This window comes from Thamnophis elegans, chromosome 13 (assembly GCF_009769535.1).
Source record: "Thamnophis elegans isolate rThaEle1 chromosome 13, rThaEle1.pri, whole genome shotgun sequence".
NCBI lineage: Eukaryota > Metazoa > Chordata > Lepidosauria > Squamata > Colubridae > Thamnophis > Thamnophis elegans.
Genome location: NC_045553.1, coordinates 20479600 through 20495151, shown reverse-complemented (window position 1 = coordinate 20495151; position 15552 = coordinate 20479600). Strand labels below are relative to the sequence as shown.

General features: G+C 44.8%; 1 protein-coding gene across 11 annotated transcripts in view; it reads right to left on the bottom strand.

The window, feature by feature from the left end:
• Positions 1–15552, bottom strand: part of AAK1 (AP2 associated kinase 1) — a 90964-nt gene that overhangs the window by 8695 nt on the left and 66717 nt on the right. For 2 of the 11 annotated variants that reach the window (XM_032229974.1, XM_032229982.1), the window contains exons 18-20: positions 14716–14817; positions 13651–13761; positions 8645–8749 (exon numbers count right to left, since the gene is read on the bottom strand). The exons of 2 other annotated variants lie outside the window; for them this stretch is intronic. In XM_032229974.1, coding sequence (XP_032085865.1) covers positions 8645–8749; positions 13651–13761; positions 14716–14817 — 318 coding nt within the window. Of the gene's footprint in view, positions 1–4757; positions 6819–8644; positions 8750–13650; positions 13762–14715; positions 14818–15552 lie in introns of those variants that run through there. 7 more of the 11 variants (XM_032229975.1, XM_032229978.1, XM_032229979.1 and 4 more) reach the window with 5 other exon arrangements.

Genomic DNA, 15552 nt, shown 5'->3' with positions numbered 1-15552 from the left:
CCTAAGTCTCCATTTTTAATTTGCTTATTGGCTCTGCAGATCCCACCGAGAAAAATCAGAAATGAAAACGGCCAAGAATTTCTTCCTATTCCAGAGTCATTGGTAGTGGAACAGTTATATAAGATCACCTTTATTTTAACCTTCGAGATGAATCCCTACTACTCCATGCCTTAAAAAAAAATAAAATCTGAAAGCACATAAATTCTTAAAATCAAATTTGTGCTGTTGGGAATTCTGCAAGCTAGAACTAAGGTCCTAGAATAAGCTTAAATATAGGATTTTTTGCACCAGTTTAACACACAAACACTCCTGCAACCAAGCTCTTGTGCTAACCACAAGAGTTCTTGGTGGTGTGTGCAAACATGCCCCCCAATATCTCTACAGCAGGAAGGGCCAATATTTTTGTGCTCAAGGCCATAGTTATAATCAGGGGGAAGTGAGGGGCTAATCATGTGAGGGGATTGGTGCCATATCAATCAATAAGCATGTCAGAATTTGGGGTTTTCCTCCCAATTGTTGGAGAGCTTAAAGGACTTTGTTGTTTCAATCAGGTTAATTTTATTGGGGCGGGGGGGGGGGCTTCACTCAACACAACAGTCAACTCTGCCATTGATTTTTGGCAGCCATAGCTGGTGGAAGGGGAAGTCATAGACTACCTTGCTCTGCAACAGGGATCTCCAATCTTGGCAACTTTAGACTTGTGGACTTCAACTCCCAGAGTTCCCCAGCCAGCTAGAGAATTCTGGGAGTTGAAGTCCCCAAGTCTTGAGGTTGCCAAAGTTGGATACTTCTGCTGTACAACAAAAGCATGGTAGAAGCCGATGTTTCCCCTCTCCCTGTTTTCTTTAAGCCACACAATTGTTTAAAAGTTGGATTTTGTTTTATTTATTTATTTAGTCTGAGCATCATGGAAAACAACTTGGAGCATCTGTTTCGTCACAGTTGAAATGAGACATTGGTAGAATTTGCCAGAGTGACTGTCTTCTGGGGCTCTTTTCTAGTATTATCTGAAGACAATCTGGCAACGAATTCAAGCTGGCCAATAAACTTTTATCCGTAGTGCCAATCGCTTCCAAAATCATCTCTTGCACAGTCCAGAACCTTGCTATGTTCCGTTGCCTTGACCAAGTCTTCTTGCCTGCGATTCTTCTCTGGGAATTCTTTTACGAGATGGGACTTCTTATGTCTGTTTCCAAAACATTTCCCTGCCACCCACCCACCCCTTTGGCAGAAGATCTGGGCCACTCTTCTCTTCATCCAAATTTGCATCTGGAGTTCCGGACAGTGGATTTCGTGGCCTGATGTTTCCCAGGTCATCCTGCTCTCAGCTTCCAGAAGCTCAGCTTTTCTGGAGTTCTTTCAAAGGTAGACAAAAAAATAATGAAACTCAACTCTCTGATTGAAAGCACTCAATCACGTTTAAATACCGGATAGGGTGAAAATCAAATTGAGATATTCTGGCAAATGTTTCCAGCAGATTCTTAGCTAGTACATCAGGAATGTCTTAATGACAGCGATACAAATAAGAAGACGTCTTGCACTTGGAAGTTGAAAAGTATGTTTTCTGAGAATATACTTTTCTTGTCTGGGGTGTGTGGGTAGTGTGTGCAAGTACCTGAGACAACTTCTAAACTCGGTTCTGACTGTGATCAAAATAGTCTGAGCTGAGGAGGACTAAGCTACCCCTGAATTCTCAGCCACCCTTCTGCAACTACCATATTTTTCGGAGTATAAGACGCACCAAGATTTTGAAGAGGTAAATTTAAAAGGTGTTTGCACTCCGCAGGCCTCCCAAACCCTCTGCATGCCTGATTTTTTGTGAGGCCTGTAAAGTGCTCCTGGAGGCTGGGGGAGGGGGGGAGCAAAAATTAGCAAAAAATGGGCAGTTTTTTTACAAAAACAAGCTCATTTTTTGCAAAACAAAAACAAAAACCAGGGCATGAATAGGCTTTGGGAGGCTTGTAGAGTGCTCCTGGGACTGGGGGGGGGGGGCAGAAATGGCCTGTTTTCACTCATTTCTGCCCTCCCCAGCCCCCAGGAGCACTCTGGAAGCCTCCTAAAGGCTTTCCACTGTCATTTTTGCAAAGGGGGGCAGGTATATGACACGCCCAGATTTTCAACCTCTTTTTTGAGGGAAAAAGGTGTGCCTTATATTCTTACAAAGTACGGTATGTCCCAACTTCCAGCAATGCCCAGAGGACTCAGAAGGCCTCCATATCCATCCTTCATGGCAAAGTGATGCTCAGGGCAGGGCAGGGCCTCTACCCTCCTAGGGAGCTGGCATTCAAAGCTCTTTGGCATCTGCAGGTAAAGCTGCAAAGTCTTTCAACTCAAAAGAGTTTGGCCCTCCAGAAACAAATAAATATAATGCACCAGCTCATCTTTCAGTGTGACATATGCCATCGGTACTCCGAATAGAATAGGTAGTGTGAAAGTTGTCTTAGAAATTGGAATGCTGTAGGACCAAGCCAGGATTCGTATAGCAACAGTAGAAGAGAATATTGGTAGCTTAAGGTTGAACTATGGAGTCCTTGGTGGTCTCTGAGCTTTGGGGGTTTGCCTGCAGATGTTTCATGACCCAACTAGTAAACTGATGATGTTGCCTAGCGGAGGAATGAAACATCTGCAGGAAAAACAGCCAAGCTTAGACGACACCAAAGACTCCTTGATTAATATAGCACATCGTCTCTAGATCCTTGGCTTTGAAAAAGGTGTAAAAAAATATAACCACACACATATGCAGGTGTGTGCTCCTCTGCTTACCAACACACAAACGTCTCGGTTAGAAAGGTGTTAATTTCATTTTTCCTCCATCCTCCTTAGTCACAACTTAATCCCAGCCCTGCCATTTTTCATCTCTAATTAGAATGGGATTAAGTATGCAGGACAGCCTGGACGCTGAGGGTTGTAGGCTGAGGTAGTAGAACATGCTTAGCCCTCTTGGCTCATCCCTGGTGCTCTGTGGATAAGGGAACCAGGCCCGATCCAGACAGCAGAACAGGGAACCGTTTCTTGTGAGACACTTGGGCAATGTCCAGCACAGTGCAGAGTGATTGTCTATCTCAAGGGTGCCCAGACGTGGCCACTTTAAGACTTGTGGACTTCAACTCCCAGAATTCTCCAGCCAGTTGGCTGGTGGCCAAGTTTGGAGACCTCTGATCTAAGTGGAGAGATTGTAGAGGAAGAGATTACAAAAGAGTAAGTTATGCTGGCTGGAGGATTCTGGGGAGTTGAAGTTCACAAGTGTTCAAGTTGCCCAGTTTGAAGACCTCTGATCTAAGCGGAGAGATTGCAGAGGAAGGGATTACAAGAGAGTAAATTATGCTGGCTGGAGAATTCTGGGAGTTGAGGTCCACAAGTCTTAAAATTGTCCAGTTTGAAGACCTCTGATATACCTCATCTCCATTCCTGAGGTCTTTACAAAACATGAATGTACTGGCCTTGGAATCTACTCCTGTTGGGCACATCTTCAATTGCTGGGTGATATAGAGAAGGCCATGTGGCTCCACCTGAACAGGTTGCTGTATTCATGCAGCCTCCGTTTATCGCCATGGATCAGTGGTCTACTGCAGTGTTTTTCAACCTTTTTTGTGCAAAGGCACACTTTTTTCATGAAAAAAATCACGAGGCACACCACCATTAGAAAATGTTAAAAAAATTTAACTTTGTGCCTATATTGACTATATATAAAGTGTTTTTCCCACGGCACACCTTACACTATGTCACGGCACACTAGTGTGCCACGGCACAGTGGTTGAAAAACACTGGTCTACTGTATACAAAAGCGGATGAGAGCATTCTCGTACAGGAAGCCTTGCGGTGAATAACATCTCCCCCCTGGAATTGGGGGTCAGGAGAAATCTGGGTCATGAATCTCAGTTTTTCAGGAGGGGCAGAAAAATGAAACCCATCCTTAACTCATGCAACGGTAAAGATCAGAATGGCCATTGCTTGACCCACTCCCCTAGGAATGGGGAACATCAATAACAAGGCCAAACATTATAAGACTATATTTCCCAGGATGCAATGCGAAGGAATTCCAGGGACTGGAAGTCTGGGAGTTGAAGTCCACAAGTCTTAAAGCTGCTAAATTTGGAGGCCCCTGTTTTAGGTGAGGCTGCGATTGCACATCTATGACCCATGGACAGCCCCTGGACACCTACAGGGAAGATGTAAGTTAAAAGTTCAGCTTTTAATAACCATTTAGATGTTCTTAAATAACATTTATTCCTTTTGTTTTTCTGCTCAGAGGCTATGAGCGAATTTCTTTTGGGCAGGAGAGGGAGATTCCATAAATGCTACTTTCAGAAGGCATAGTAAGAGAGGATGTTAAAACGTGGCCAAAATTGTCAGCCCATTTTGGACAAAGACAGCCATAAGGCATTGGTGCCTTAGATCTAGATCCATCAATAGAAACATTAAGACAGAGCGAGACCACCACCAAGGGGCTCAGCCCCTCCGAGTTGGATTCCCCTTCGAAAAAGGAAACCGGCCTTTTTCAGATTCTAGCAATGAGCCAATAATCTATCATTCCCAAGTCAATCTTATCATGGTTTATTACTGAAGTATTTCCATGGTGCCTGTAAGCTTTAATTCACGATATCATTTCCCATTTACCCAGCTAATTGGCTAATTGGCTAATTGTGTGGGTAAGGAAAGACCCTCCCCCATTCACATTGGTTAGTTCACATCACTATCCTCGCGCAACGACTTCCAAAACTTTTCGGCAAGTTCATTAAACTTAAAATGTTAAAATGTTCTTTTTTAAAAGTACTTTAATTCACAGGAGGGGTGGGGTGTTTTTTTTTGGTTTCTAATATACAGCAGGTGGTTAATTTGTTTAAAAAAATCCATTCTTTTTTCCATATATTTTCAGTATCATCTGACTATACAATAACGTTCTATCTAAAGCTTTGTCCGTGTGACCCAACTCTTCAGGAATCAAGAGTCAAGACAAAGAATCAAAGAGCCTGCCCCAAAATGGAAAGAACTATTGACAATTTTGCTAAGATCGTTTTCATATAAGTTTCTGTTGGGGAAAATCAGGAAAGTGCAGCAAAAACAACCTATGGACACACACACACACACACACACACATCACACAGAAGCAAGTAACTGTTTTATAATGAAGGGCGTCAGCAAGAAAGACTCAGAAAGACTCAAGAGAGGATTGACATGACAGTGAAATTCTATTTACAGAATTTGTTGAGCTAACTTCTGGAAGGCAGAGATTTGTACTTGGGAAAGCTGGAGAAAAAATACTCAAGATTATTACATCAGAAGGTCTTTCCAACCTGTAGGAGAGGCTGATACACCTAGAAATTGAGCCATTCGCACACTCACACTGTGGGGGAAACTGCACTGTTTGAACCACTACAATACATTTGCACGTACACAAAGTTAGCGTGAAGCTAATGATTATTTCCACTACGGAGTTAAGAGCCGTTCTCCTTCTTGGAAGAACATCTTGGAAGGGGGACCATTAATGTTGGACTTGGAGACCAGAAGCCAATGGAAAACAAGTTTACTTTAGCCAGCAGTTTGATGAAACCGAGCATATTGACATGAAAACAAAAGAATAAAACTGTTCAGATCCACCGAAGCCGGAAAGCACTTACAGCAAACTGATCGCATGGAGTTCATGCTAGTTCTAGAAAGACAGCAGGCTCTAACTGAAAAAAGTACCGTCTGTCTATCAGGAAGGGGGAAGATGGCTTCATATGTACTGTGTTAATACGCTATGCAACTACAGAGAGGGATTGCAAAAACCGAGAAAGGAAAACAGAACAAAACATAGTCTTATCTTCCAGAAAAACCTGACATGTGCATACAATTTATACAATCCCTCAAACAGACTCACAACCCTCGTCACCATAGCTTCCCCCCCCCTTAAGGGTAGTTCATCCAACAGAAAAGGTCTTAGCCATGCTGTTTGACACAAGAGTATGGTTCACATTAACCATTTTGCGTAGAATAATTTCCGTAGCTTTAGTATCTTTATTGTTTGGTTGGTTTATTTTAAGCACAAGTCCATTCCTAAGCAGGTTGCAAAAAACAGGAGTATATGGAGCAAACTGTCTTCCTTCAGGGCTTGAAATGTCTTTATATCTAAGCATCAGGCCTTGAATTCAATTTTGCCTTGGGAAGGCACTCTGTCCAGGCCCCAATCCTAACAACACATTCCCCTGAACTGGAGAAGGACAAGGCTCCTTCCCTGCCCGTTAGCCTCTCCCAGGTCTTGTTTGTTTTTTAAAATCAAGGAGGAAAAGCAAAGGTTGACAGACAATCTCAGTTAGCATCATTTAGGCAGGTTAGTCACATGTATTTTTAGCAAGGATCATACACAGATTACATGTTTGTTTGCTTTTTTTTTTTTTTACAATTATAGTTTTGGTGGCACTAACGGATAAATTGTAGCCAGGTGATTAATACAGGGTAGCACGCCCTTAAAGATAGTAGAGAACTGCATGGGAAATGTTTGCAGGCTGCATCAAGACTGGGCTGAAAACAAGGACAGATCCATCCCCAGCTGAGGGTACAATTTCAGAGCAGGGTCCTTTTCCATTGGGCGTTATTTCAAACAAAACAAAAGCCAAACAAAAAACAAAACCATCCAACAACTAAAGATTAGCTCTGTTAGGAGAAGAAGAAGAGAAGAAACAAAAAAAAGGAACAAAAGGGTTTTAAGGTACGTTACAGAAGCCGCCTGTTACTCAGCGACCGCTACAGGTCTATCAGCTGGTCCACTAGCAGGAGAGACCTGGCTAAGTTGGGAAGACTGGACTCAGCGCTTCCACTGTTGTTTCTAGAATGCCCACCTGAAAGTGTGAGAGACAGCAATTTAGTATCCGGCAAAAGACACAAGTGTTAAAAAAAGTTAGCTTTTAGTTTAAAAAAAAATTAAGAGAAAGATGTACACACACACACACACACACACACACACACAGAGAGAGAGTCAGATAAAACTGCAAGGACCTCAGTCCGGGACAGGGGGCTCAAACTCGATTTCATTGAGAGCTGCATCAGGGCGTGTGGCATCACTCGTGTCGGGGGCGCCTGTGGTGACCCAAGCATTCTGTCAGCAAAAATGGGCTCACGGTCTCCGTTTTAGGCTCGGACGGCCTTCTGCAGCCCTCTGCCACCGGAAAGGGAGCTCAGGAAGGCTGCTCCGTTTTCGCTGGCAGAGGCACCGGGGGTCGGTCCTTCCTTCGCCATTTCCAGGGCGGCCCTGCAGGCCAGATCTAAGCACCCCGTGGACATTGAGTTTGATACCCCTGGTCTAGGAGGCATCTACCCAAGCTTTGGCTCCGTTAGAATTGCTGCCTGGAGGGAGAATGCTTTGCAGAGGTTCTCTGACCTTGAGACCAAAGAGGGATTTCCAAGCATCAAGCCGTCAGTCACCTCGACCTGAAGCAACAGAACTCAATGTCAGAAATAAGAGGAGGAACCAGAGGCTGTAGCTGCACCTTCTTCCTCTCTTCAGCAATTTAACTGGTTCTTCTTCTGGCTCAATTATCACCCCTGGCATTCATTAAGCAGGGCAGGATGAACATTGGCTTTACCCTACTCCTGTGATGGCGAACATATGGCACACGTGCCAGAGGTGGCATGCAGAGCCCTCTCTGTGGCATGTGCACCATCACCAGCTGCTCTTCTGGTTTTCGGCACACACACGCTGGTCTTCGCAGGTGCCAGAGTGCCGGAAAATGGCCTGAAAAACAGCTAAAAACCAGGCTGTTTTTCGGGCTATTTTCAGGCTGTTTTTCGGCCCATTTTTCGGACTGTTTTTGGCCCGAAAACAGCAGAAAAACAGCCTGAAAACAGCCAGAAAAACAGGCATGCATGCACCAGCCAGCTGATCTTCAGGTTTCTGGTGCTCTAGCGTGTGCATGAACCCGCATTCTGGTTTGGTCACTCGGTGCTGAAAAGTTTTGCCATCACTGCCCTACCCCAAGTCATTTGAGGAGTTGGACTGATTCCTCTCAGAGGAAAGAAGAGAACCAAAATTGAGAATTTGAGTGAGAAGGGTGGGAACTCCAATAGGTCACCTAGGGAAACAGTCTCCTCACTCTTGCCTTTTAGGACAAAAGATCCCACACAGTGGATCCCTCTGTGAAGACTAGTTCGGTGGTTCTACTTGAAGGCCCTAGGAAGGGAATTCACACCCTGGGCCTCCCCCAAAGCTAAGCAGCCAGGATTCTGATCAGCAGAGACTTAGCACAAAGGTCTAGTGGTGGCTACACCTTTGGACTCTCAACCACTTGGTGGCAACGCAGCTTTTGAGAATGAAAGAAGACCCCACAAGTTATTTCAAGGAAGGACCAAAATGTAGGGTCCTGGAAACGTTAATCGCCTTGCAAGCAGGGATGCATTAGACGGACAGATGGGTATTTGTTTAAAGCTTTAAACTAGAGTTTCAACATAGAGTTTTTCCCTATGTCTAAGAAGCACAACAGAAGGCTTGGGAATGGTCACCTCTATTTTTGCCCCATAAACCGGTTTGAGGTCTGAAAATAACCTGGTCCTGCCAGACGCTCGAAAGAACATGAAACCAACAAACGCAACAGAAGAATTCTGGGTGGGCAGGAAGATGGCATGCAAACACACAACCACAAGGCCTCTCCCTTAAGGTCTACTTCCTTACCTTGTGAATTTTTGGATATTAACACAGGGATGGGGTCAAACTCATCTTCTGTCACTTTTTCAGTGCCCCCAGGGACATCAAAGCCTGATATCAGGTTAGTATCTTCTGCAGCATGATGTGGGGAGAGGGGGGGAATTTAAAAAGGATGAAAAAGAGCAGAGAAAGCTGGTTAGAAACCACCAAAACAACATTTGCCATATGTGTTTTGCTGCAAGGTGGGGAAGGGGGCGGAGGGGAGATAGGGAGGCAGGATTATTGCAAACTGTTAAAAGCAAACCGAGTATTTGTAAAATGAGGGAAAGGACAGAAGAAGATGGATGTGAAAATGACATGGAAGGGAAGCAGGAGTGGAAGGAGCTAAGAGAAAATAGCCCAGTTGCACCTGAGAGTTAGGGATGAGGACAATCCGCAGGGAGCTGGGTTGAGAGAGTGCAAAGACGAAAAGGCTTGGATTCTCAGTCCGGTTAGATGACAGCATCCTCTGTGCAACCGATCTCATGCTGCTCCTCAAATGCAGGTGAGGGTTTTATATCGCGGGAGTTCCCTACCACAGGCGCTCCTTGTGAAGAACAGCTGACTGGGTGCCCCTTTCAAGAGGCCACAAGTCCTTCCGCCTCCCTGCCAGCTCTCGACGCCCTTGGAAGAGCACTGCCGAGAGATCAATTTGCAAACCTCCACATCTGCCTTGGAGGCTCCCACACCGAGGAGAAGGACCACTTGATCAGATTAAAAGTACCTGGCAGTGGCATTTTTCTCTTCGGGCACAGGTCCTCTTCAGAAGGACAAGGCCCCACTGGTCACCCTCCCGTTCCTCGTCTTTCAGCTGCGGCTCCACGGCATGGAAAACATAGGTGCGCGCACGCCCCGCACAATTACAGCATGGAACAGGACCAAAGCCTGTCTCCCAACTGTTTCCAGCCATTACAAAGTCTCCAAGGCTGTAATTTACAAGGTGTGTGCACGCGCCTATGTTTTCTACAGCGTGGAGCTGCGGCGAGGCTCTGCGCAGCTAGCGATGACTCTAGAGCCCATCTGGGAAGATGAGGAACGTGAGGGGGACCCCTTCCCCTGCGTATGGGCTCCGGAGCAGTGGAGCCTCATCCTTCTTTTTAACCAGGCAGCTGTCAAGAGAGAAGAGAGTGGCGCATGACATGTGGGCTTGTGCAGGAACCGAAGAACGGGTGGTGAGGATTCGGCTGCTGCACAAGCCCACGGGTACGCGCTGCCCTCTTCTCTCTTGACAGCCGTCTGGTTTGCTGAATCAAGCACGGAGGGTGGGACTCTTGCCTTCGCTGAGAGCTTCGCTGGTAGCCACTTCTTGCCATCGCCGACACACTGGAAAGAATCCGGTCTTTTGAAAGAACCTCCCTCTCCAGAGAGCCCAAGCCGGGAGACAAAAGGGGGCGGGCTGGGGAAGGAGGAGCCAATGTCGCAATGTTACAACGTGCAGTCTCGATACTCTGAGACCGCCATTGACACTTTTGCCGCTGGACGGTCCATTGAGACCTAAACCGTCCCATAGAGATGATTATCGGGAAGATGAAGCTTTGCTGGTCTCAGGGACATTGCAAAGTCCCTGATCGACCCAAGGGAAGCCCTTCAAGCCGGAGGTAAACAGGCAGCCCCCAGGCTGAAGAAGTCGGGACGGCTCCGGAAGGAAGGAAATGAAAAGAAAAAGTGAGTCCATCTGGTGAGGTATTTTTTCTATTTTGCGAAAGACTGCCCAAAGAAATTTTTTTAAAGCCAAATTAGATCCTTAAGCAAAAGAATTGAGCGGCGAAATTAACCCTAACTGGATTGCTTTGGTAAGCTTTTTTTTTCTTTGTAACTATTCTTTGTGGATTGTGGTGCTCGAAACATTTCTTATTTCTCCCCTTAAAGTGAACGGATTGATTTTTTTTTCCTTTTCCTTTTTGTTGCTTTAATTCTTGACTAAAACCTTCCTTCTTATTTTAATAATTCTTCCTATTACTTGTTATTAAAAGAAATCTAAAGAACTTGGTTTCCTATAAGCCAGAGATAAATATTATAAAGTGAAAAGTAGCAACACTGCCACGTGGAGGTCAGAGACTGGAGTTTTTGAAACAACGTATCTCTTCTCTTTCCTTCTTTGATTTCACTAACTTTGTAGCTGTTTGCAACTTGTTTACAGAAACTGATAAAGAGCCAAAGACATGAATTGTTTTCACAGGTGCCTTTGATAACTATTTTGGCAGGGAAAAGAAAGGGGGGGGGAACAGAACCCTTCCCCTTTGAAGAGCATAAAAGAACGTGTGTTCAAGTCAACCTAAAATAAAAAAATAAAAGAGGCCTGGAAGGCTAGAGTGGCAGTGCCTATTAGGTTTTTTTTTCTTTTTTGGAAACATGGGTCAATATTCAGATGAGGAAATCTTAAAATTCCAAAATATCTTGGCTGGAATTCAAAATCTATTAGAAGGATATGGGAGAATTGAGAAGAAGTTGGAAAGACTAGTCTTCCTCACAGCAAAAGATGATGGGGTTGGAGCCCCAAAAATTAAAGGGGAGAATGAAGATATAGAAGATAAAGACAAGACAATAGATGAATTTATTAATGGAACAAATGTGGGTGAAAGCGGAAAGAAGGGAATATGGAAAAGGGAATTCGACGAATTGGGAGTTCTACCCCAGATTCCAAGATACAGAAGGAAAAAAAATGATGATGGACTTAAGAGAAATTGTTTCAGAAGCAAGATTGACAACCAAAGACAAGCTAATTTTAGTAGCAGCTGGAGGGCAACGAGATTACCTGAGAGATCTTTCAAGCAACAAAGTGCGGAGAAAAGTCTATAAAAACCTTATAAAGGAGATAAAAAGAAGTCTGACACCACCATTGGCAAGAGAGATAAGACTGTTTTGTTATTGGAAAGATTCAGGTTGACAATGAAAGTTGGTAATAAAAAATTAGTTGATTTTGGTGATCAATAAGTAGGAATTTAGTAACTTAGATTGTTTTAGATTATTAAATGTTTATTTGTTAAATAATTAACTATAATAACAATAATGAAATGATAATGGATACAGCTTAGTGATATATACATGTACTGGCAAACTAGTAAAAGCAATTTGGATATAAATTGCAAATTGTGACTTGGGGAAAAGACCTATAAAATTTTATTAACAAATTTTTATTTAGATCTTGTCATAAAGGTGTAAGATTTTATTTTTCTTTTTTGGGGGGGAGAGGGGGTCTGACGAGAGGAGATGAGACATAAATAGTAAATGATTTTTAGTCAATTATAACAACAAGGAAATTTCAATGGACATTGTTTAATAATATATACATGCTATGGTATTGGCAAAAGTAACTTGGATATAAATTCTAAACAGTGAGTTGCGGGGGAAAGGGGAGGGAAAGGCTTAGAAACTTTATTAATTGACTTTTTACTTAAAAGATGCTATAAAGGTGTAATGTTATTGGAGAATTTTTTGAAATAGCTAATGAATGCCATTATGTGGTTGTGTCTTTTGAGTATGAATGATTTGAAGTAAAAGCATGTTCAAATAATTGTAGTCAAATGAGAATTGTGATACATTGATAGTAATATATACAAAGATTTTTGATTTAAAGTGTATAATCTAATATGAACTATAAGTAATGACTGTGGAAGAAATGCATGAAAGTTATCTGTAACCAATCGACACGCTTTCTACAAGATGTAATGAAGGATGATTCTTTTTTTTGTGTTTTTGTTCAATTAAAATAAAATAAAATTTCAAAAAAAGGGGGGTGGGCTGGTTTGAATGCAGGCAAGTGGGCGGTTTGGGGCCAGTACCTCCTTCGCTCATTCAGGCAGGCAGAGAAAGAAAGGAGGCTTGTGAAAAGGAACCCCTGCCACCAAGGGCCAAGGGGAGCACCTTCACCCTCGACTATTGCATGTCTCCTTTCTCCACCCGCCCGTACTAGCAAAGAAGGCGGGCCACTAAACTGCCCGCTCACCCACATGCAAACCAGCCCGCCTCCTCTCTTTTGGCATGGGCTCTCTGGAGGGGGATGGAAGGTCTCTCCCAAGGCCTGCTTCCCTTACCTCGCGGTGCAGTTCCGGGACACGTTTGGGCAATGGGTGGGGGGCTTTCTCGCACGCCTTTGGAGAAAGAAAGAAGACGTGCGAGAAAGCCCCCCCCCCACTGCCTGAACGTTTGAATGAAGGATGCTGCAGGCTCCTTTGCCCTCAGCTACGCGATCTCCTTTCATTCTCTGCTGCCCGAACGAGTGAATGAGGCAGATGGAGAATGAAAGGAGATTGCGTCGGGCGGGGGGAGCGAGCCAAGTGTTCCAACCAGTTCTAAACAATACGGTAGATTTGTGGAACTTCTACCAAACCGGTTAGAAGCGGCAGGAACCCACCCCTGATTCAGACCTTCCTTTGGTTTTATTTCGTTTTGTTAAAATATTCATGACTGGGAGAGACATGGGAACAAGGTCAGCCAGTGAATAGGCATAGCAACTAAGTCAGTCAATGGGTGCTTAAACAGATCTGAGTCTGTGCAGAAAATTGAAACAGAAACTAAAGCAGTCCGCTGCTCCGAGAAGAAAACTAGCAGCCTAACTGGACTTGTCTGCGGAAATGAAGCTGACTGCTTGTGTTTGCCTGTAACTTTCCTGCCTTGTGTTTACTTGGAAGAATAGCAATAGCAGTAGACTTATATACCGCTTCATAGGGCTTTCAGCCCTCTCTAAGCGGTTTACAGAGAGTCAGCATATTGCCCCCAACAATCCGGGTCCTCATTTTACCCACCTCGGAAGGATGGAAGGCTGAGTCAACCCTGAGCCGGTGAGATTTGAACCGCTGAACTGCTGATCTAGCAGTAGCCTGCAGTGCTGCATTTAACCACTGCGAACCACATTTAATCATCTATTCTTACGTATATAAAGAAGTTAATGAATCCAGCTGCATCAGTTATCTGTGTGTGTTTTCTGGATTTGAGTTGATGCAACAAACTGTCTCGTCTCTTCATACAAATGAAACCCTAAAAAGGAGTTTTACCTTTGTGAGTTTGGGATGAAACAGCTAAAGGAGCGAACTCATCCAGGAGATCAGTGCCAGGGTTAGAAAGCAGAGAGCAATCAAGCAAGGAGTCATCCACAGTGATTGAATCTGGAAACAAGGAGAAGAAGCAGAGTAGAAGATCACAGCACAGAGAATAGCAAGGAGGGGGCTGCTCCCTTGGCTGGGGTCTAGTTTCCAACCCAGGGTCCACCCTAGAGAGCTATCCTTTATTTTTATTTTAAATGATCTGAACTAGGACTAAAGTACCTCACTAGTGTTCTAGGTCAGGGATCCCCAACCTTGGTAACTTTAAGACTTGTGGACTTCAAGTCCCAGAGTTCCTCAACCAGCTTATTCAACTTATTGAACCGAAGCTAAGAGCCCCCTCATGCTGACTTTGGAAGAAACCTAACTAATGTTTCCTCCAATCCCTGAGTCAAAGAGACCCCAAACATCTGGAGGGAGGGAGGGGGAGGGAGGGAGGGAGAGAGAGAGAGAAGACATGTCCGAAGACATCTCAGTGGTCATGTAGCCGGCATGGCTCAATGCCGAAGGCGCACAGAACACTGTTCCCTTCCCACCAAAGGTGGTTCTTATTTTCCTACTTGCATTTTTTATGTGCTTTCGAACTGCTAGGTTGGCAGAAGCTGGGACAAGTCATGGGAGCTCACTCCATTAAACAGCGCTGGGAATTCGAATTGCCGAACTGCCGACCTTTCTGATTGACAAGCTCAGCATCTTAGCCACTGAGCCACCGCGTCCCATTAATCCAGCGGTACTTATTCTAATTTCGGGCGGCTGGAATTCCTCTTAACTCGGGACGGATTCTAAGAGATGCATCTGCTGGGATGTAAGAGCCAAGGATAGTAGCAGCGGAATATTTTGCACCCCTTGGAGCTCTAGCATGCCGGGAAGGGTCTGAGTTCCAGTTCTACCAGGAGAATTCAGGATGGACTAGGCTAAAGCGAAAAGCTGCCAAGAAAGGAGCCCATTGAGATTCCCAGGAAAAACCCCAACGATGGGAAGGGTAGGTGGGCTGCCTCCGTTCCTCCAGGAACCAACCTGCTCTGCTAGAAGCCACTGAATCTGCCTGGGAGGACGTGAGCTGGGGCACAGGAGCCTCCAGGCCAGGGATGAGGCTCTCGGCAGCGAGGTCAGCTTTTCCTTTTCGAAGGCACAAGAGAAGGAGAGCAGAAATCAGGGTTAGCAGAGGCAGGAGGACAAAGAAAGCAGCAGGCTGGGGTGACCCGACACAGGAGGTCAGTTTCAGAAGGTTTGAAAAGACCCAGGGTGGCACAGTGGCTAGAAGGCAAGTATTGCAGGCAAATTCTGCCGATTGCCAGCAGTTTGATCCTGAACGGCTCATGGTTGACTCAGCCTTCCATCCTTCTGAGTTCCATAAAATGAGGACCCAGATTGTTGTGGGATAATAGGCTGACTCTGTAAACCACTTAGAGAGGGGTGTAAAAGCACTATGAAGCGGCACATAAGTCTAAGTGCTATCGCTATCTTCCTTCCTTCCTCCCTTCCTTCCTTCCTTCCTTCTTTCCTTCCATCCATCCATCCATCCCTTCCTTCCTTCCTTTTCTTTTGCTGGCCCTAGACCGCTTAGAGACGGCTGTTAAGCACTATGAAGCGGTATATAAGTCTAAATGCTATTGCTATCTTCCTTCCCTCCTCCTTTCCCTTCCCTTCCCTTCCCTTCCCTTTCCTTCCTTCCTTCCTTCCTTCCTTCCTTCCTTCCTTCCTTCCTTCCTTCCTTCCTTCCTTCCTTCCTTTTCTTTTGCTGGTTCTAGACTGCTTAGAGACGGCTGTTAAGCACTATGAAGCGGTATATAAGTCTAGCAGAATAAATGCTATTTTGATGGCATCACCAACTGGGCCTATCTGCACAATGCC